We start from the raw sequence: 22641 nt of genomic DNA, 5'->3' as shown, positions 1-22641 counted from the left end.
CACAATTACAAATGATGATGAATGTATATGGAATGTAAATAAAGAAGAATGTTAAACTAAACTGTCAGTTGTCCATAATGATTGCGTGATGCATGTGCATGATGCCAGGTTGAATCCCAGGGCATCTGTTCTTTGACCAACTGGTTCTGAGACGGCTTCTCCTAAGACTATCTAAGACTTTTGAACTGATACCCCCAGCACTACCTCACCAGCACTCGAGACAATTTGCACTCACCCGTGTACAGCGCTTACACACACACGCGCACGCACGCGCACATGCGCACATGCACACACGCACACGCACACACACACACACACACACACACACACACACACACACACACACACACACACACACACACACACACACGCACACACACACACACACACACACACACACACACACACACACACACACACACACACACACACTTCCATCTTTGCTGCCAATAATATTTATACTATTTATCTGTGTATGTTCCAGCCAAGCTACACTTATTGTTTGACTGATATTTCTATTGATAGTAATAACTATAGTTGTGAACTGTCTGTATTGTTATTATTCTATATATATTCTATGCACCGTGGAGAACTTGCACTAAGCATTCCATTGTAACAGCTGTATCCTGTGTACATGATAAATAAACTTTGATTTCATTTGATTTGTAATGTTTTTGGACCATGGACTTGACCAGCAACAACATTTTTGACCAGTAGATGGGGTAGAATACTGATCTGATCGTATGAATGCATAGTCTGTATGACGTTCCTTCTACATGCATATTTATTCTACCAGTGAATGCAAATGTTTATTTTTTATTTTTTATATATTTTCATTTGAATGAAATCCTTACAAACCACTTACACATTATTACACGTTCTCTCAGCAGCAAATACTACACTTACTACAATCTATCGGAGATGCACACACATCATGTAATTGTAATGCAGCCAAACTGAACCTGGATGAGATTGATTGATGGCTGATGATGCCTGATGGGGGGGTCCTTGTCATTTCTGGGGACGTCGTGGGGGCTGTTTTGTTGTGACGTCACGGCGTCAGTATCAACCGTGTGATTCTGACCTGGATCTCATCTCACAGGGAACAGCCTCCATACAGCCCAGCCCCCCGGGTGAAAACACAGCTGCATTGCATGTATTGTCCAAGACCGTACATAACATAGCCGTATGCATTGTCCTGTAAATCATAGCAACGTGTCTTAATAGGCCTACCAACTAGAAAGAAACGAAATCTTTGTTATTTTTAACAGCAATCATGAGGCAAGATGATGGCATCTCACACACGGAGAGCTAGCTAAGCGTTGGCTACCTTTGACGTTAGCTCGCTGCTTGGAGAGGTCGGAGTGGCTGCTGGAGCTGGAGCTTATTATTATTATTATTAGCAAAATAGCTAACTGACACTACCATTGTGTGCTGTTCCTTTTGGCCGGTCCTCGCATCAACTCAAAGGTAAGGAAGATCTCACCATCTAGCTAGGCTTTATTGTGCTTTGCAGAAGCTGGTTTGGCTACAACAAGTTGTTCGTTGTAACGAAAACGAAAGCATACGTAATGTATTAGATGGCTAACGAGCTAGCCATTCATCAACAGACAGACAGGGGACCTACAATATTATGATGGTCAGAATTAGCTGTCCTCCTCACCCAAAAAGGCAGAAGTCAAACTGGTGATCAATGCAAACAAACTGTCAAAAGCCAGCTACCTGCATGTAGGGGTGGATCATTTCACTACCTAAGTCCTAGACCTTATTATACGTCAGTTTTGCCAAGGAAGCTATGCCAACCTTGCCATTGCTACATGTGTTGTTGTTGAGTGACATGTTTTCATCCAGCCTACACGTGGACCACCGTGGACCCCCTCTCATACCCATCTAACACACAGCAACCCCATAGCAACTCCTTGGAGGCACCTTGCAATGTGTGCATTCAAACCAGGGTCCTAAACCAGGTTGCTAGTAGTGGCCATTCCAGAAAGTAGCTATGAAGTGACAGTCATTGGAGAGCAGGTAAGGTCTACATGAGATTGTCATGATGGGTGGACTGCTCAAGCATTCTTCTCCCCCCCCCCCTCTCTCCCAGGTGTGAGAAGAACAGGTGACCCCCCCCCCCCCTCCTCACAACAGCAGGTGTATCTGTTTTGGGTTAATGTTAAGGTGTTAACGGGGTGACATTTCTTTCTCATGAACAGCCCATGTTCCACCGAAAGGAAAAGCACCCCAAAGATTGGAAACTCCTAAAGAGGGAGACTAGAGAAGGCTACACAACATTGGACTGACACGCAAACCGTCTGTCTTTACGTCTGCGTGGGGGGCTGTTGGACATTGAACGTCTGTGGTGCCGAGGCTTATATGGTGCTTGAACGTCCAGTTGGAAACGTTCAGCATTCGTCCTTGAAGCAGACTTTTTTTTTTGGGCAAAGGCAGGCAGCCAGGTCTGTGTGTGGCAGCCAGGTCGGGGTTACCATGGCGACGGGAGAGGGGGAGGGGGGCGCGGGGAGGGGGGGGAGATCAATAAAGGCACACACAGGGAGTGTTGGGTTCGCTTGTGAAACAGTGGGACTGTTTTGAGAGAGAGAGTGTGTGTGTCCTCGTAGACAGAGTACATACACAGACAGACACACACACACACACACACACACACACACACACACAGACAGACAGACACACTCTCACACAGACGAGGTTTCCTGGGTGGAGGCGGCTAGGCTGTAGAAAGCTGCACCTCAGGTACATGAGCAGGGATCTAAATCCCACAGAGGTGTAGCAGGCACCTGCTCGTCCATTGCAGAGAAGACACCAGAAGACTGAAAAGTAGCTTGACTTAATGTATTATTAACATATTATTAACGTATTAGCCTATTCTAATGCTGTCCATGCTCCTCTTAATAAGACCGGTCTCGCCCCATGAAGATGAAGCTTAGCTAATCATTTAGGAGACATCTCTGCTATGTATGAAGTGAGCTGGGAATCTTAGCTCACTTTGTACTGGAATATAGCCTAGTGTGGATATAATACACTCGTTTCTACACTAGAACACAGACCATTTTTCACCAAAGTACCTGACTTGCTGACAGGCGAGTTACTTGGTTTAGTGTCGAGTGTGGGAAGGAATGAGGGTGATTTTCTGTGGGTGTTTGTGGTCATCGTCTTTATTGAGAGTGAGAGTATGTCTGAGGTCATCTTTTATTAGTGTGTCTTCACTGAATGTCTGTGTGTGTGTGTGTGTGTGTGTGGGTGGGTGTGCATTTGTGTGTTTGTGTGTGTGTGTGTTTGTGTGTGTGTGTGTGTGGGTGGGTGTGCATTTGTGTGTGTGTATTGGTGTGTGTGTGTGTGTGTGTATTTGAGTTTGAGGGGGCAGGGCACAAGGCAGGGCGTTGTATCGTTAGCAACAGCAATCTGAACAAAAGCACTGTTGTTGCAGGATCATGTGACGGTGTGTGTGTGACAGTGTGTGTGTGTGTGTGTGTGTGTGTGTGTGTGTTCCACCCTCGTCATGTGATCTGGGGGCAGGGCTCGAACTCAAAGTGCTGAGTCGCCCCTGAGAGGCTCCTTCCACTGCATGGAGCAGACAGACAGACAGACAGAGAGAGAGAGTGCGGGAGGGAGAGAGAGAGAGAGAGAGAGAGAGAGAGAGAGAGGGATGGAAAAGAGAGCCGGTGAGATAGAAAATGGGAGAGAAAGGGAACAGATGGAGAGATGCACTCAAAATGGTCCTGCTATGCAGCAAGACCACATTTCTCCCTCTCTCTTCAATCCTCCTGCCCACCCCTCTCCTCCTCTACCATGTTCAGATAAAGACAGATAAAGTGGAAGCTCCTTGATTTATGCCACAGATAGATGCTTTTTTGTGGCAGAGTGGTGGACTGGCTACGGTTGGGTGTGTTGGGAGTCCTTTTGGAATATTGGACGACGTTCTGGATGAATGCAGGATTCCGAGTGGTCATGAGATCCAATGACTCACCCACCCTGGGCTGGGAATAGAGTTATGCTCTGTGCTTGTTCCTCCTTGGTAAGTGATTGAGGACTGTTTCATCAGGTAGCCTGGCTTTAGTCTCACTACATTTGGTACCGGTAACAGTGAGCTAAATTGGGATAACTGCTTTATGGACAGTGGACACAGTCTTTAATCTCATTTGACTTCTTGAATGGTATGAGTAGCCTACTGTTATTTTCGGGGATTTTCTGGGATAAAAGTGTTTGTCAGTTTAGCGATTTAGCTTCTATTGACTTCTTGGCAGTTGTGTTATCTCTGTGCTCCCTCCTTTCTATTGTGACATGGCAGCCTACAGCCTGCACCCTGGCTAGTCCTGTAATACTCGTTTGATTGTTTGAGGACTCATTTGAGAGGCGTTTGACGACTTGTTTGAGAGTCTTGTGTGTTTTAAGATAGGCTAATGCGTTTCAAGGTAGTGAAGGTGAATACACAGGTCTGTGTGTGTAACTTTCACAGACGTCATGGACAAACAAAACACTGCACACTCGTTTAGTTTCGATGCCTCAGTAGTTAAAAAGTGTATCAGTGTCGTTGGACCTTGAGTTTTAAGTTGATTGTTTCGTCACATTACACAAGTGTAAGAGAGTCAAATGGGTCTTGATCAGACGTGAGAAGAACAGGTGGCAACTATTGAGACAACCACATCCAGCCCATAGTCAGTTAGCATGGTGCAGTTAGCAATAATATGGTGCAGCAATATCAGATGATTAGATTAGATTCGATTCAACTTCATTATCATTTCACAGAATACAAGTACTGGGACAACGAAACGTAGTTTAGCATCTAACCAGATAGTACAAATAGTGTCCCAGTGCAAATGACATGATATGTAGACAGTGCATGGTATTACAGTATGAGGTATTACAGTGAGTAAACAAGTAGGATAAATGAATATTAAAAAGCGAATATATATGACATGAGTGTCAATAGGACAGTTAGAATGTACAGTATCGTATGTACAGACAAGGGCAATAGGTCTTGACTCTTGTGCAATCACGCAGCAGTGTGCAAACAAGCAGTAGTGCAAAGCTTTGAAGTCCTGAGTGTGCATATCAATATGATATGAGTTATGATATAAGTACAGTATGATATGTACAGAAGAAGGGCAATAGGTCTTGTGCAAACAAGCAGTAGTGTACACTAACCTGAATATAGAACATGAGCCAGACCAAGGTGTGTTCATTGACTTTTTGCAGCTCATTTTGAGTGGGCTGGCGCCTTGCATGGTAGCTTGCCGCCATTGGTGTGTGAATGTGTGTGTGAATGAGAGGCCGTTGTGAAGCCCTTCGGAATAAGGCGCTATATAGGCTAAGTGCAGTCCATTTAGTACCATTTATGTTTTCTTAAATGAGTTCAGGTGACTTGCTTCGAAATCTCAGTTTAAGGCCGGCCTAAAGTGTTGATGTATCAATAAATTACAACACAAAAGCAAAGGAAAGCCTTCTTCTTGCCGTCTTCTTGCACTCAACCTTCACTCAGCTAAAGCGTCTCCCTGCAAGACTGTTTGGGTTTGCACCGCAGCTTAACTCTTGTATGCTTTTTCCTTGGTGTGGCAACTTTTATTAGGCTCCATGATCGGAAAGGGCATAGAAAGATAGGGGAGAGACAGAGAGTCATCTTCAACGACTGGCTTTCCATTCACAATTTGCATCCTTCTAATGAAGTTAGCTCATCCACGGTGATCAGCTTAGTGCCAACGTTTTCCATCGACCAAATGTCCAACTGAAATGGAAACTCTGCAGAGAATGCAGCCTTCAAGGACTTGAGGCTACGCACATGCGCACGCACACACAGCAGGCATGCAACGTTCCTTGGAGAACAGGCCCTGTCTAGTCTATGTGCTGTGTGACCACGCCCACTAGATGGCACACACTAGTGTGGCACCAGGCTACAGAGAAGGGCCAGGTGTCCTGACCGACACACACACACACACACACACACACACACACACACACACACACACACAGACTCAGACTGGCCAGCGGTCTTGAGCAGAGTTCGTCTGTCTCAGACTGAGGCGGTCCGTCGCTGTTTCCAGATCAGTCTGCTCTCCGTTGAATTATTGAGGAGAGGATTTCCATTAGCACTGGTTCCAGGCCTGCGGCCCTACGGTGCATGGAACGCCACACCAGCCCGTCTCGTCAATTATGCAGCGCTTATGACTTTTAGTCAGTCGAATCTTCTTTCTTTCTGCATGTATTTCCCATGTGAGGAAATGGCTGGCAGAATGCACTGTGTTGCTCAATTCCAAATTAACTCCATTTCACCAACCCCTAGGGCCCACACACACACACCCTTTTTTTTTAAATATCAAGTGCCAAGGGCACATAATACAAAGGGTGTGTGGGTGTGTGGGTGTGACTGGCTGAATGGCTGGCTGACTGTCACACTGACTGACTGACTGGCTGGCTGACTGACTGGCTGACTGACTGACTGACACACTGACTGGCTGACTGACTGACTGGCTGACTGACTGACTGGCACACTGACTGACTGACTGACAATGTAAGGAAGCAGTATGTGGATGAGCATGTTTGCAATGGTATAGGCCTAGCTTGGTTTGTGTCCTAGACAGGGCAGTGTTACATAAAAAAGGAAGGAACTACACTGTTTGTTTTGCGTCCTCAACAATGAAGGCTTGTCCCGACCCTTACTGTGCATGCGTGTGCCTGCGCGTGCGTGTGCGTGTGTGTGCGCTGCGTGTGTGTGTGTGTGTGTGTTGGAGAGCAAGTAAAGATTTGTGTGTGTGTGTGTCCATTCTTCCTTTATCTGGAGACCGATCGTTCCTCCCCAGAGTGCACAGGAGTGGTAAACCAAGGCCCTGTGGCCCTCGCCAACTGTTGCCATGGTGTCAGCAAACAAGCGTTTCTGTTGGACACTCTGTGATTCGACAGGGGGGAGGGTATCTGAGTCAACTTCCTGTTTTGGTTCTCACTTCCCCTCTCAATAGACAGGAACGTCCTGCAAGCCAGAGCCAGGAGATGGAATGGGGTTGGGAGTAGGCCTCACTGAAGCCTGGGACTCGCCTTAGGTGGAGGGCTGGGGATGGTTTAGTGGCTCGGATGGGAGTGAGTGTGCACATTTTTTGCACATTGGACAGCTTAGGTGGTATATGTGCGTATGTGTGTGTGTGTGTGTTGGAGCGATGAAGAGATGTTGGGTTAGTCTCGTTTGTTTCCGTTTATCTGAAATGCACTTCTCTCAGTAGACAGATGTCGTGCAGTCTGTCACAATCATCGTCGTGTATCATCACTTAACCAGGTTGTTACTGAAAAATACAAATTGCTTTTGAGGTAGACACCATCCGGCTAAAAAGGTTAAATAAAACTTTTCCGTCTTTTCCAGTACTCTGGACTTGGCTGGCTGAAGTACCGGAGGCCACCACCCAGAGGCGCCAGAGTGAGGGGGGCTGGCAGTGATTCTGTGGTGGAGGGGCATGCGACATGACCTCAGTGGTGCTCGTTGACAGCGGAGGAGCGGTGGTGGAGTATGTCACAGCAGTGGAAGACCCTCAACAGGTAAGAGAGGATGAGGCTGCATTCCAACACATTCACACCCAGTTCCTTGGCCAAATCTCAAAAAGTATTTTCTTTTGCCTCATTGTGTCTGCTATCCTGCCTTATAGAGATGCTCCGATCAGGGTTTTTGGTGCCGATCACCGATCACTGGAATCAGTGATCTGCCGATCCGATATCACCGATCACCGATCACAGCGTCGAAAATGGCAATTGAAGCATTCTATTTATTGTGTAGCATTATTTATGTTTTAAATTATTCTTAACACCATTGACATTGTATATTAAGTATTTAAATGAAATTAGGAGATGAGAAAGTATCATGAATTGATGACCATCTGTTTTATTGAATTCACAACCACCTGTAGCTTACTTCAGGAAAAACAAATAAAATGTGAAAATAAAAATCATAATAAATAAAATGTACACTGTCACATCAAATGTGCAACATTCCACTCGAATGAGAGGAACTAGGGGCTCTTAGAGAACTTGGAGCTTATACTGTAACTGTAGCTTTCCTGAGGAACAATAAACATACCCAAACTAAACTGCAACATAAACAGGCTATAGCCAAATATAAAATACTGTTTCAAGTCAGTCAGTTTCAAGTCATATTTAGGAGGAGATAAGACAGCAAGTCAGCAATAATCAATAAAACAAAAAAACAAAACATTGCACCTAAGGAGATTTCAGACTCAAACCTTACTTCTGATTAAGCAGCATCACTGGCAGATTAGCCTTGAGAAATACAAGCATCTCAGCGTTTTTGGCACTCAGCCTGTTCCTCTTATCATCTAAAATATGTCCTGCTGCTGAAAAGTCGCTCGCTATCTACACTTGTGCAAGGTGCACAGAGGAAGACCTAAAACTCACGCGCTAATAGTTGTTGTTGCTATGGGCCAAGTGACTTCCTGCTCGCGGGGTCACATGACGTCGGTGAACACTACCTACACTACGCTCGTGAAGTCGCGCTGGAACTCTGACCAGCACTCGTGGAACGCCTCTCGTCCAATCAAAGCACTCGGTCCCTTTATGACGTCGAGCCCAGTGTGCGCTTCGGCGCTCTCTGAGCGAATCGACGAACGCAGCAAATGCCGTATGATATTCGTGGTATTGAAAGACCTTGCGTGCGTTCCTCCGCAAGGTATTTCTTTTGAGCAGACATTACAAACGGCATATTTGTTGTCTCTTTCCGACACTGTGTAATATTTCCAGACTGGCGACGCCATTTTGTAAACTGATCGGTCATGTTTGATCGGCCGTTTTGAGAACTCCGATCAAAACCGATCAAGGCCATATCGGCCGATACCGATCGGCGCCGATCAGATCGGAGCATCACTACTGCCTTATCTTCTCAAACTCATCGGAGGAGACGGTCTGAGGCTCCTCCAATGGGTTATTTTGAGAAGGAAGCGAGGAGAGGGGCTGAAGAGGAATTGATTAAATACTTTTGAGATTCGCTTGTCTCCTCAATGGCTTGTCCTTTCTGAACAAGTAGAAAAGGACTGGGTATTGGGCTGTGTTCCAACACTCGTATCCAGTTGCTTCCTTACCTTGTGTCCTTTACTTTCTGAGTACTAAAAAGAGAATTGGGATTGGGACCATGCTCCAAATGGCTCGCATAGAATGGCTTCCCTAGGATGTTCACACAGGAAAGTGTTTGGTGTAAGGTTAACCGGTTGTCTTAATGGGGCTATTCTCCTTCTCCTTCTCCCTCCCCCCCCCTCTCTCTCTCTCTCTTTCCCTCTTCCTTTCTCTCCTTCTATCGTCCTCTTTTTGCCTCTTGCTTCCTCCCCCTGTTCTCCAGGAATACGAAGAGTGTGAGGTGGAGTATGAGTGTGAGGCCGAGGGGGAGTGTGAGGTGGAGGTGGAGGAGGTGGAGGCAGAGGAGGAGGGGGGGGAGTACCAGGCTGTGATCGTGGAGGAGGTACCTAGCAGAGGTGCCCGGCTGGAGCAGTGCTTCGCCGCCCAGGTGTTGGTGTACGACGACGAGACCTACCTGATGGAGGAGGACGTGGGTGACGAGCAGGAGGTGGAGACGGAGGTGGTGGAAATAGGTGAGACTGCAGGCAGATACACACACACACACACAGTAATGTAAACAGATGAACCGACACGGAGCAGTGCTTTAGGCAGGGCAAAACAGATCCAGGTGGATGAACTCTGACAGAGACAGGTGAGGAGACACCCAAACACAGGTTGACGTGGTCATAGTATAAGGATAGGTGACAGCTCCACGCACACAGGTGCACAATATATGGCACACACGTGGTATAGACACACCAATTGAGAAAAGTAAGAACCCAATGGTTTGCCTGAAGAGAAGCGATGTCAAAAAGATATGAGCCCTCCACATATTCTTGTGTTAGTGTTTACTATTTCGCCTATTCTCTTGCACATACCCATTGTCTCTCTAGATAGGAAATGCAGGGGTTTGTCCACATTTAAGTACTGGAAGTACATTATACACAGACACTCAGCCATACGCTAGTACACGCTGCCCTCTAGTGGTTATTTAGTAGTATGTCAAATTGACTGTCAGTTACAAGCTTGTTTAGAAACCCTTTATAAACTGTTTTCAATGCAATCTGAGTGTGATCTGTAATAGCATCATCAGACTGGCAGGTACAGTGGGAAGTAAGTATTCAACACACCAACACATTTTTTTTATTCAACATATTTCCATTGCAGCTATTTACTTGAAATTTAGACCAGACATTGGTATTAACTCAATACAACTACACAGTAAAAAGTTATGTTCAATAAAGGGGAATGACACAGGAAAGAAGTATTGAACACGCTAACCGAAATGTATTTTACACTTGGTGGAGAAGCCGTTGTTTCCAATGACAGCCTCGAGACGCTTCCTGTACGAAAAAACTAATGTCTCACAGTGATCAGGTTGGATTTTGGCCTATTCTTCAACCCAGTCTTTAAATCTGGAAGATTCCGGGGGGGCCGCTGGTGAATCTTGATCTTCAGTTCCTTCAACAAATGTTCTATTGGATTTAAGTTTGAGTAGGCCAGTCCAACACCTTTATATTCTTCCTTTTGAACCTCTGGATCATTGTCCACCTATGTCTCATCCTCATCTTCCTGGTGGAGGCAAGAGATTCTTCTCAAGAATGTTCTGTTACATGGCACCATTCATCTTCCTTTCGATAATTTGGATTCCACCAGTACCATGTGAAGAGAAACAGCCCCATACCATGATGCTTCCACCTCTGAACTGTAGGTATGGTATTTTTTTATATATGCAGAGCCATTTCTCCTCAAAACATGGTGCATCATATTGTTGCCAATGTTTGTCTTGTCTGACAGGCTACATTCTTCCAGTAATCTACAGGCTTGTGTTCTGTAGCATGTCTTCTGGGGTGATTGCGAATGGAGACTGTGGCGGTGGAGTGCCTATTGATTTCTTTGTACAACTGTACCCGCTGCTTTGAAGTCTTTCTGGAGCTTTGCTCGAGTGGTCCTTGGCTACTCTTCTGACTAACTTTCTGACTGAGAGGTCAGAAATCTTGCAAGGAGATCCTGTGTGTGGCCGGTAGATGGTTGAGTGATGTTCCTTCCACTTGCGGATAATGGCCCCAATGGTGCTTATAGGAACATGTAGAACATGTCAAGATATCTGTCTGTAACCAGCGCCATTACTATGCTGCTCAACAATCTTGTTGCCACGGTCTTGGGAGAGCTTTTTGCCTTGATTTGTTTACTTACATTCAGAAGCGGGAAAGCCTTTTTCAAAGAGTGGTAGTACTTACTCACCAACATGCACTAACCCAGTTGATTCTAATTAGCACAGGTAGGAGAACTTAAACTGGTCTAGTGCTTTTTCTTACTGTGTTCAATACTCTTTTCCTGTGTCATTCCACTTTATTGCACATAGCGTTTTTATGGATTGTAATGTTACAATTTCTTTAGCTGTGGTTTAAATTTCATGTGAATATCTGCAAGGGAAATATGTTGAATTAAAAATTCCTGATGTGTTGAATACTTATTTTCCCCATTGTATGTTGACATCAAATCCCACCACACACTTTAGAGATGTGGAAAGACAAGTTGTTTGTGTAACAAACGGTATAGACTTATGAATTCACAAATAACCAAGGAAGAATAGTCTATTACATTGTCACAATGCAAGTCCTCCTAAAGTAGGTATTTAGACTGTGTCTGAGAGAGAGGGAACACAATCTGAAAAACGTAGGCCTACTTTAGTTACTTTTCCAGTCTACTACACTGATTTTATTCATGTTATCTTTTGGAATCAACTCCTAGTCTATGTTGTTTGTTATGTGAATGCACTACAAGTCAAAGCCTAGCAAGGTGTTGGAATCAGTAAAATTAGCCCCTCAAAGTGGATGATCTGCTTGATCCACGGCTCAGTGCTTGGGTCTCATCGTAGTGTGGCTTTCGTTTTGTTTACTTTCATGCAATAATATCAATTTGATCGATCGGTTGTTTTGATTGTGGTTTTTTTAATACATTGGCGTTCGGACTGTTTGGGAATGTCTTGTTTACTTTCATGTAATAATATCATTTTTATCGATCGGTTGTGTTGTTTTGATTGTGGTTTTAATACATTGGTGTGCCACACAATTCCCTAAAATACACGCAACTTAATTAAGATGTCTGTCATTCGCATGAATCTGCATTAACAGAGACACGAACATCGCTCGTGTTGTTTTGACCGGTCGAGACGATCTTCTTCCTGTTGACGTCACGTTCTGTTGACGTCAGAGCTCGTAAGAGCGGAGGATTTCCTGTTTCGGCGCGGAACGATACCTCCAGCAAGCGGGGTTGTTGTGTGGTTTGGCTGAATTTGAAGAGATTTCCTGTGGGCGGCGGAGTGATCTCAGATTGTGGCTAGCCTGATGCATTTCAGTGTAAAGTCAATGTGAATCTGCAGCCCAGGGAAGAACATGGCGACTTCACTACTGCATGAGGGACCCGCGAACCAACTCGATCTGCTCATCCGAGCGGGTAACGTAACGGGATTTATACACAAACTCACTCTGGTAGAGATAGTTAGATAGATCTGTGAGGTTTTTTTGGCGACCGCTGCGCCCCGATCGCGTTAAGTAGTTTGGTGAAGTAATGGAGGGCAAATCAGGAAGTGATCACCTTGGCTAGCAAACCTGCATGGCGCGGCTCTCCCGATTTTCTTCACCCTTTCTTAAAATACTTTGGTGTACCGTTTGGCGATGCACACTGCAAGATTAGACTGCGATCTGCACGAAGAGGCGAGTGCATAACGGGTTAGAGCGTTTTGGCATCCGTGTTTATGATAATAACGGGTTATTCGGCCAGACGGGTTAGCCGCTGAGGAACCAGGAAGTGTAGAAGATGTGTTGTCTTTCCTACGTCTTTGCCACGCTGTCTGAGTCGGAAGGGCATGTGTGTGGATTTATTTTTTCCACTTTTATTTAACAATAATACCGTGACACAAGTCATGTAATTTCGTTGTATGATTTGAACACTATTTGTCATTTATTTACATTTGCCATTAGCTGTGGTGGTATTATTTCCCACATATTGAAATACAACAAAAAATAAATATATATGTTTTTACCATGTTGAATAACATGCTACCGTATACATCGCTACTTATGTCGAAGATTGGCAAAATTGGATGTGTGATGGTTAATTGTGCATTAACGGTGTGTTTATTTTGTCCATGTCTGGTTTTCTAACAGTCAGACCAGTCCCGTTATATGAGCACAGGAGAGCCATGGCGATTAGTCCGTGAAGTGAGAGTGGCTGCAACCAGTGCCCTAACAATGATATTGGTTTTGTCTTTTCTCGAGAGCGATCAGCAAATACAAATATTGTCTCATTTGAGTTCTGTTTAAGATACATGTCGTTACATTCCGTGACTGACGAGAAATTCGATATTTTCTGTTTGAAAAAAAATCATATTTTTCCAAGTATTTGTGGGCAATTTGATGGCGGAAGCGTTCTTGTTCCTCTAGGCGGGTGTTTGTTTGATTGACAGGACGGTTTGTCCAATGGCCTCAGCGAGGTGTTTGAAGGCCCTCCTTGAGCGAATAAGCGTACTGAGATGGGCGGGTCTTGAGCGGTGAGGTAGCCAGTGGTATTCGGGGCGGGGATTGAGTGACAGGGAGATCTGAGTGCGTCTTCGAAGAGAACTGGAGGGAAAGGATGAGAGAGTGTAAATACGGAAGTCATAGGGGACAGCACTACTTTTTGTCGGACTTGCTAGTCTTGACACGGTTAAATAGTACCAGCTTTTTCTTTCTGCCTTGTGGATAATGTATGATAAAAAACATTATTATTTGGATGCATATAAAAGTAATGTTTTGGAACATGTGTAAACAATTGTTGTCTTTTATATCTATAAATGACTCAATGGCATATTGGAGTTCAGATCTACCTAAACAACCAAACTCTGGCTAACTACTTCCCAATGCAATGGATTAAAAAAACGATTTAGACTATACAGAAACTGAAATGTTACGGCTAAACCTAAGCATTTAATAGAGGATCGTTGTGCAATTCATATGTCAAAGCGCCCTCGACTGCCATGGACAGCATTTCATTGGATTATTTCAGTGTTCCTGCCTGGTTTCAAGGGCAGCTCAGCCTATGAGGTGGCTGTAGTGGTACCCACTCTGGCCTGTCATGGTAGTTGTGAGAGTGTGAAGGGGTGTGAGCGTGTGTGAGAGTGTGAAGGGGGGGTTAGGGTCTGAATGAGGGTTGGCCTAAAGATAGCCCCTCTTCCCTGTGTCTGCCTCAGATAGCCAAACAAGGGCAGGGTAGAAGGCAACCTGATCATGATCCTGACTCCTGATGGACAACAACAGGTGCCCTGGGTCTCTTCTCTGAACCCCCACAGACGGGCTGCATACCCCCGCACTAAAATGGTCTAGTTTCCTCGCCTCCTTCCCTTAACTGCCATTGACAGGTGAAAGGACTGGACAGGTTTCTGCCACACATGTCTGCCGTCAATCTTTGCGAATTCGTAGTCATGACAAGGGCCTGTTTTTGTTTCTTTTCGTGGCCACATAAGCTGACCAGGAAAAACTCTCGGCTCTAGTTGAATCCCATAGCCTAGGCTCTTGAGTTTTTCCTCCTCGTGAATGGGGAAAAAAACCTCTGACTATTCATGAAGTGAAGGAGATGAGGGGAGGAGGCATTTAAGACTTTTGAGACACAGCCAGGATTAAGAGGGATAGACCATTTGATCCTTATAACTGTGCCAGGGTCGTCTTGGTTAAGAATAGGATTGGGGTATTTTGAGCTGATCCTAAATCAGTCAGGTTGACTAGAACCAGAGAGGTTGCTAGGGGGCGCTATTGAGTCAGAATGCCATCCACCAGTCAAAGGGCCACTGAGGGATGTCAGGTTGACTAGAACCAGAGAGGTTGCTAGGGGGCGCTATTGAGTCAGAATGCCACCCACCAGTCAAAGGGCCACTGAGGGATGGTAAGTGCTAAGTGGGATAATAATAATAATAACAACGTTTTATTTGTAAAGCCCTTTTTGTACAAACGTTGCCGCTTGCTTGCGATGGCCTGCTCTGACATCCCCCTAATGAAGTTGAGATTTTAAATGGGTAGGGTTAAGGGTTGGGTACTGGATCCTACTTAGCATCTTATCTACCTTGAGGGATCCCTTTTCCCTTTAGGTCAATGGAGGGGATGGGATGAGCTTTTTCTTACTTCTTGTTTGAAGTGTTAGTAAGGTACATGATTCACTGAAGTGTCTTCAACGCCCGTCTTGTGAGTTCACAGGCAAAAGTAAACAATACTTACAGAAAGTCATCAAAACATTAAACGGATATTAATCTATTTCAACATAATAGAATGTCTTACTTTATAGTGTTCAAAGTGTGGCATCTGTATTCATGTATTCGTGTGTGTGTGTGTGTGTGTGTTTCAGTGGAGGCGTCTGTCCATGGTACCAGTATCCACTGCTCAGACAAGACCATCGAGGCTGCGGAGGCTCTGCTACACATGGACTCACCGTACAGAGGAGACCGCAGCCCAGGTAAGACACACACACACACACCATCCATCTAAGATCAGAGTACACTGCAGCCCATGCCTCGCTCGCACACACGCTCGCACACTCTCTAAGCGAACCCCTGCCCTCCTCAGATGCGTTCATACCTACGTATGCGACCACGCCAGACTTCATCCACGCCGCCATGCGGCCCGACGTCATGACGGAGACAGTGGTGGAGGTGTCCACAGAGGACTGCGAGGACTCCATGGAGGTCACCTTCATCGAGGACCCCGAGCCAGAGCCCGACTATGAGCCTGTCAAAAAGAAGAAAGGTTCGTCAGAGTAGCATCCCATAATACTCATATTATTGAATGTAAACAACTTGAAGTATGATCAGCACTGTGCGTTAAAAGGCCTTTGTAAAAGTGATAAATACCAGATAATACTTGATTGGCCTCTGACTGAGGGAGCTAATGAGTAATGTCTTGCCTCTTATATGCATCTCAGTGCAATAGATGGGTTTATAACAATGTATGTTGCAGTTGGACCACCAGACAAAGAGCACCATCTACTGGTAGATTAGATTAACTGCATTCTGCTCGATTCAAGCATGGGAGTTTCAAGTTGACTGTTACATCACATTACACAAGTGTAAGAGAGTAACATTCGTAGGCTTCGGTTTCTGACATTGCAGCACAACACAAAAAGGCAATGGGCATAATTCAAGATTCAAAAAAGTGACAATAGTACTAGTGTTGTTCCGATACCGATACTAGTATCGGCATGGCCACCGATACGCACAAAAATGCTGGTATCGGTATCGGCGAGTACTAACAAAAAAAAAATCCGTTTTTTTTTTTTTTTTAAGTACTAAAGTTATTTTGTTTGTAAATGTTCACTTGCTGTTGCACTACTACTACGACTGTTTTATATCTTAAATGGATATTGCACTGATTGGCATCTGTGAGAGCCACATTTCAGGTTTTATAAGGGGTTGATTTTCTTGTCACCATACCAGGTAGACAATAAAAAAAAGTTCTATAGTATTCACTCTCTGTTGGTATTTTTTCCTGTTTTACAAAGGTTTTGAGCAGTGCCAGACTAAGTGTTAGCAATAATTTTACATCGAGGTGAGTATGCGGCTCAAAAAACATGTTTTTTTGTTTTGTTTTTTCAAACGCCGTGGTATCGGATCGGTACTCGGTATCGGCAAGTACTGCACGGTCAGGTATCGGTATCGGTATCGGGATCAAAAAATGGTATCGGAACAACACTAAATAGTACAGGACATTAGTGACTGACAAATAAGACAGGATACAATTAGCAGTATTCAGACAATTTTGCAGACAATAGGGCAATAGGCCTATCGAAGTAAATTACATCCTGTTTGTACACGACTAAAAACCACAACCCACACAATTCCCATGTCTACTGAAGGCTCGGATGATTTTCAGCTTTTTGGTAATTTGGGGGTCAAAGTTGATTTGATTCTGATTGTCTTTTTGTCTCTTCCACTGCAGCGGCGAGGAAGCCAAAGACGCACCAGCCGGCTGTGTCCAATGGTTCTCCTGATCTGGGGATAAAGAAGAAACCTAGAGAAGGGAAAGGTATGGCACACACACACACACACACACACAGGTCAATATTTAATAGCATCTAGCTATCCTTCAGAACAAACAAAGTTATTTCACTTAACATGATGAATAAAAAAAACATCAGTAAACATATATCTCCCACTGCTTACAAAACCCTACTGTTTCCCTTTTAAACGTGATAGATTAGACTTCAGCTCTATGGTAAATAACACACACACACTTGTCTCTGTGTTAGCAGGCAGCACCACCTACCTGTGGGAGTTCCTTCTGGACCTTCTCCAGGACAAGAACACCTGTCCCAGGTACATCAAGTGGACCCAGAGGGAGAAGGGCATCTTCAAGCTGGTGGACTCCAAGGCCGTGTCCAAGCTGTGGGGCAAGCACAAGAACAAGCCTGACATGAACTACGAGACCATGGGCAGGGCCCTCAGGTGAGGGCTGGTGTGTGTGGGTGTGCGCGTGTGTGTGTGAGTGTGCGCGTGTGTGGGTGTTTGTGGGTGTGTGTGTGGGTGTCTGTGGCAGAGACATTGGGTTGGGATTGGGTTGGGTTTGTTGCATGTGAAGGGGGTATGAGCTACATGGGTACATGCTCCAATAGTTTTGCTTTAAAGAGGGCAACTTCTGTCTCCAAGCACTTGATGTACATATGTTTTCTCCAGAGCCACATTCACTACCAGGGGTTTGAACCCAGCTCAGCACTGATGCACCTGACTCAGCAATCACCTTTTGTGAAGATCAGTTGATTAGTTAAATCTCTCCAAGACCCAGATTGAGTATCTGAGATTTAACATTCTCAAGTTTTAAGTTTATTGTTACGTCACATTACACAAATGTAAGAGATAAACATTCTTAGGCTTCGGTTCCTGACATTGCAGCTAGGGCTGCAACTAAGGATTATTTTGATAATCGATTAATCTGCCGATTATTTTTTCGATTAATCGGATACAAATGAAAAAACAGATTTCTTTTGCAAATTTTATTTTATGTTTTCTAAATCAGCCAGGTCTATACATATACATGTGCAAAATGAATAAGTATTAATAATAAATAATATAAATAAAAAAGGCTTTGCTACATCAAAATAGGTTTAACAACAGGCCATGGACTATGGCGGTAGATTGTTTCAATAAAGTAATTGAACTCTAGCTCAATACATGCATTGTTTTAGGTAATAACTTTGCTTAATGCAAAGGACCCAAAGTGCAATATAGGCTACAGACAAGACACTAATGTTTTTATATAACAGATATGCTCCAAAACAATGCAATGTGTCCTCTCACTCCATACAATAGGCTAGGCTACAGTCAGTGCCTCACTCTAACTCACGGGTAGCTTGGTAGGCTACCACTAGCTAGCCTTTAGCTTATCACCTCTGCTCTACCACTGACGTTAGCCAGCTAGCTAAATACACTTGTCATGCAATATTGAATTCATGAATGCGAGCAAACACTCACTGGCTATCGCATTACATTACAGTCATTTAGCTGACGCTTCGCCAGAACTCACAAGTGCATCTCCTTACTAATACAAGTGACTATGAGCATACTCCGGTGCTGAAGGCATAGAATGCGAATAGCATTTAAATGTAGCCGCCGCGCCGGCTCCGCAAGACAGCGTGGCGTGCGTCAACAGGAAGTAGGTTTGTTATGGAACAAGACCCGACGAATCGATAATGGAATTCGTCGCCAACGAATGTCATTATCGATTTTGATCTATTTCATCGATTCGTTGTTGCAGCACAAGACAATAAGGCAATAGGGATAATTCAAGATTATTTTTTTGGACAAATAAGACAGCATACAATTAGCAGTACAACTAGTAATAATTACTAGTTCTTTAATTAATTAATTTAGTTCTCTATTCCCCCCCCCTCTCCCTCTACAGGTACTACTACCAACGAGGGATCCTGGCCAAGGTGGAAGGCCAGCGATTGGTCTATCAGTTTAAAGAGATGCCCAAGAACATCGTCATCATCGACGATGACAAGGCCGACCCCGGCTCGGACGATCTGATTGGCTCAGAGAATTCCTACGAGAGAGTCCCGCCCTCGTCCGAGACGATAATCCACGCGGCGGAACTGTCGAAGATGCCGGGCATTCTAAGGGGCGGGACGAGAACTGTGGTCCATGCCCCCGTTGTCAAGGGCAACAGGGCAGTGATCGGAGGAGGGGGGGCGGTGCCGAGGATAGTGACCGTTTCCACGGCGCAGGACGGAACCCAAACGGCTACTCACACGGCCATCATCCCTACGGCAACTGGACCACGGTGAGAGACACACACACACAGAAATCACCTGCTTATTATGTTAAAGACCTTTGCTGGGTTACAAACTGACAGGGAGTAGGCTTCTTCTTGCATAGACAATCTTTGGGCTGTCCATAACATTTTCATTCTGCCTGCCTACAGGAAGTTCATAAAATTGCCCCAAAAGAGGTTTTGAATGTGGCACAATTAAGTCACTGAAGTTAGCAGCACATTAATGGCACATAAGTTAGCAGCACATTGGGGCTAAGCAGCAGGACAACACACAGGCTCTATGGGGGACAGCCAGAGAGAGGTAGCAGAGGAACAGTTGTCTTGACCAAATGAGGGACAGGGATGGGCATGAGGATTGTAATATTTTATGGGATTTATTGATTGATCAACATAGGTAATAAAATGGAAAATGTTGATTTTTAATTTAGCTTTAACTAACGAGCTGGGAAGAATAGACCAGCCACTACTTTTTAACTTATTTGTTGTTGTTGTTGATACGTTAAGGCTTATAATTCAGGTTTAGTAATTCTATAGCAGGGATGTATAACCAGTTGGAGGACCACCACATCCCTGTGTATTGAGTGTATTCCTACCTACTTTGTCAACCAAACATCCTTGATTCAGGTCCAGCAGTCATTTCAAGCCACCAGAATTGACCATTTAACAGCTGTCTGCAAAAACAATGCCCCTGGATACCCTGTAGTAACCGTGACTCCGCCCCCCCACATAAGCCCCTTTTTGAGCCAGGAAAAACCCAGAGAGAGGCAGACAGAAGTATATTAACTACCTCAAACTTTATTAGGGGTGCAAGAAGTCTGTATTCACATTGGCTGGCGCTGACACGGTTCTGGTTTTCTTCTCCAAGGACGGTGCGAGTCGCTATGCAGGTCCCGGTGGTCATGACGACGTCGTTGGGCCAGAAGATCGCCACGCTTGCCATGCAACAGGCGCCAGGCACGGCGGGAACCCAAACACACACCACCCTCCTCACCAGTGCGTCACCTATCGGCACGGCAACGGGCAATGTCAACTCACAGCAGAAGGTGTGTTAACAACAGTTGGTTAGTTAATACGTCGAAAAATTCGTCACAGAACTAGAATCAGTGTTACTGACCTGTTCCTGTTAACTTCTTCTGACTTGATTAGAACTGTTTCTGACCATGGCTACCATCGCTGTCTCTCTCTCTCATCTCAGGTGATGATCCAGACCATTCCCACCATGGTGCCCGCCACGGCCGAGAACGGAGACAAGATCACGGTCCAGCTCGCCAAGATCATCACCATCCCCGCCCACCAGTTCGCCCAGTGCCAGATGCAGTCCAAGCACGGCTTCGGGGGCTCTGCGACGGGCATCAGCCTGCTGGGCAGCCCCCTGACCGTCCGGGCTCTCACGCCCGTCTCCATGGCCCCGGGGACTCAGGTCATGAGACTGGCGTTGCCCACCCAACACACGCAGCAACTGGTCTCGCAGTCAGGAAGTGGCGGGGCGGTGGTCACCGTGACGGCGGCCAATCAGACGACGCTGGCGGCGGCGCCTCGCATCGTCAGCGGCATCATCAGGAGTACGGATGTGGTGGTCAGGGGAGGCAAGGGGGGGGAGCAGCAGGCGGTGGCGGCGGTCCAGGTGGTCCCGGTCCAGACCGTTCGTGTCCAGGCGGAGACGGGGGGGGGCAGTCCGAATCAGGAGGTGGAGATAGTCTCGTTCGTCGTCCAATCGGACGAGGGTTCCCCTACTTTTGTCAAATCAGAGGAGCCGGAGTGTTGAAAGCAAAGAGGAATCACTTTACGGACACACCCAAACCTAACCACCCCCCCTCACACCGTCGTACCCATACCAGCCAACCCATTTCACCTCATACTGGTTTCACCCCTCTGTCTGCTGTCCCTTGGTAGAGGGGGGGGCTAGCTTGTACAGTTTTGCCCAGATACAAATTCTTTTTATAACCGACAACAGTCTGAGAGACTTTAAAAGACTCGGCAAGCTCTATTTTTACCCCAAAATCACCCCTACCGCCACCCAAGACCCTTTCTTGACTGACATGGGGTCTTGAGCCACAGTTCCTATTCTTCCAGAAGAAACATACGTACTTTACAAACCCCTTCCCCCCCCTCCAACATAGGAACATGAAAAGACTTTGAAAAAAGACTCCTCCAGAAAAGGGACCAATTTTAATCACTACATGTTTGTTAAACGCAGACACAAGCTGAAACTCAAACAGACAATACGAAACTACACTACAGAAGAAGAAAAAAGGCTAATTAGAAACAACCAAATGTGAACTGGCAAGGGAAAGAGACGTGGGGGGGGAAAAGAAAAAATGCGCTTTGTTACATTTTGTATAGAACTTTCTTTTGCCGTTCCTTTTGCGTTGTGGCGACGGAAAAACCAGCAATTTGTTCGACTATCACTGTGCAAATCTATGGCGGTCTCCGGTGCTACGCGGGTCCTGTGCACACAAGAAAGGTTTTGGAATGAACAAGGGCTGTTTTAGGAAAAGCTCTTAGAAGGGAAACGATGAGGACAAAGGGACTATGTATATATCTATTATACAGTTTACGGAATAATAATAATGAAATAAAAAAAACTAAACAGCCTTAGACTAATTTGATCTATTTTTTTTCATTGTTTATAAAATAAGCTTATCTAGCTTTTTGTGTTGCGCTATTTTTGTTTCCTTTTGATACCTTGTACCAAGCACAGTGTTATTAAAGATATGGCAACACATATTTGTATTATATTTTCCAGCCCAGGTCAGGCTCTATATGGGTTTGTCCTAGTAGGCTTTTGGCCATAGATCTATGTTTTTCCTGGGCATGTCACATAGTCAGGTAAAAAATTCGGGGCCTACCCATCGTTACTGATTGGGGTGCCTGGATCTGCCATTTTGGGTCTAATTTCTTTCTGGTAGATTGGGGAAACTAAAGGTCACTTGGCGGCGTGGGTATTTTCACCACAGTTGTGGCTCTGCCACCTACAGTTCCTTTGCATTTTGCTTTTTAGTATTTGAAAGAGGGAGAAAGATGCTCGCGTTCAGACTGAACTAGTTTGTATATTCAACATTTGAAGTATATTCTATTTTGTTGTACTCTTGTTTCAAAGTGTATTCAAGTAGGTTTTACTGAAATATAAAAACATTTGAAACAAGTGTGTTGTTTTGTCCTATTATCCACGAAGCTTCGCAGAGACTTGAATGCAAAAGCAAGCCTGATAGCAGAAGCAGTTAAAAAGGGTAGTATGTGGTGTTTTAAAGATAATGGTGGACAAACTTGAGGATAGCATGGCACTACTTTCTTA

General features: G+C 45.1%; 1 protein-coding gene across 2 annotated transcripts; it reads left to right on the top strand.

The window, feature by feature from the left end:
• The first annotated feature begins 1214 nt into the window (after positions 1 to 1214).
• elf2b (E74-like factor 2b (ets domain transcription factor)) lies at positions 1215 to 22474 on the top strand. Of its 2 annotated transcripts, XM_080535229.1 has the most exons (10): positions 1215 to 1470; positions 7358 to 7530; positions 9335 to 9584; positions 15430 to 15537; positions 15648 to 15827; positions 17016 to 17102; positions 17329 to 17521; positions 18975 to 19355; positions 20212 to 20389; positions 20542 to 22474. In XM_080535229.1, the coding sequence occupies exons 2-10, from the start codon at positions 7456 to 7458 to the stop codon at positions 21109 to 21111; spliced, it is 2022 nt and encodes a 673-aa protein (XP_080391355.1). In that variant the 5' UTR covers positions 1215 to 1470; positions 7358 to 7455; the 3' UTR covers positions 21112 to 22474. The 2 variants fall into 2 exon arrangements, with proteins under 2 accessions (XP_080391355.1, XP_080391356.1); XM_080535230.1 differs by lacking the exons at positions 1215 to 1470; positions 7358 to 7530; positions 9335 to 9584 and adding an exon at positions 12446 to 12510.
• Positions 22475 to 22641: the final 167 nt, after the last annotated feature.

Source organism: Nansenia antarctica, assembly GCF_963989245.1.
Source record: "Nansenia antarctica genome assembly, chromosome: 6".
In the NCBI taxonomy this organism is placed as follows: domain Eukaryota; kingdom Metazoa; phylum Chordata; class Actinopteri; order Argentiniformes; family Microstomatidae; genus Nansenia; species Nansenia antarctica.
Note: the sequence above shows the minus strand (reverse complement) of the source record. Positions and strands in the feature narration are given on the sequence as shown.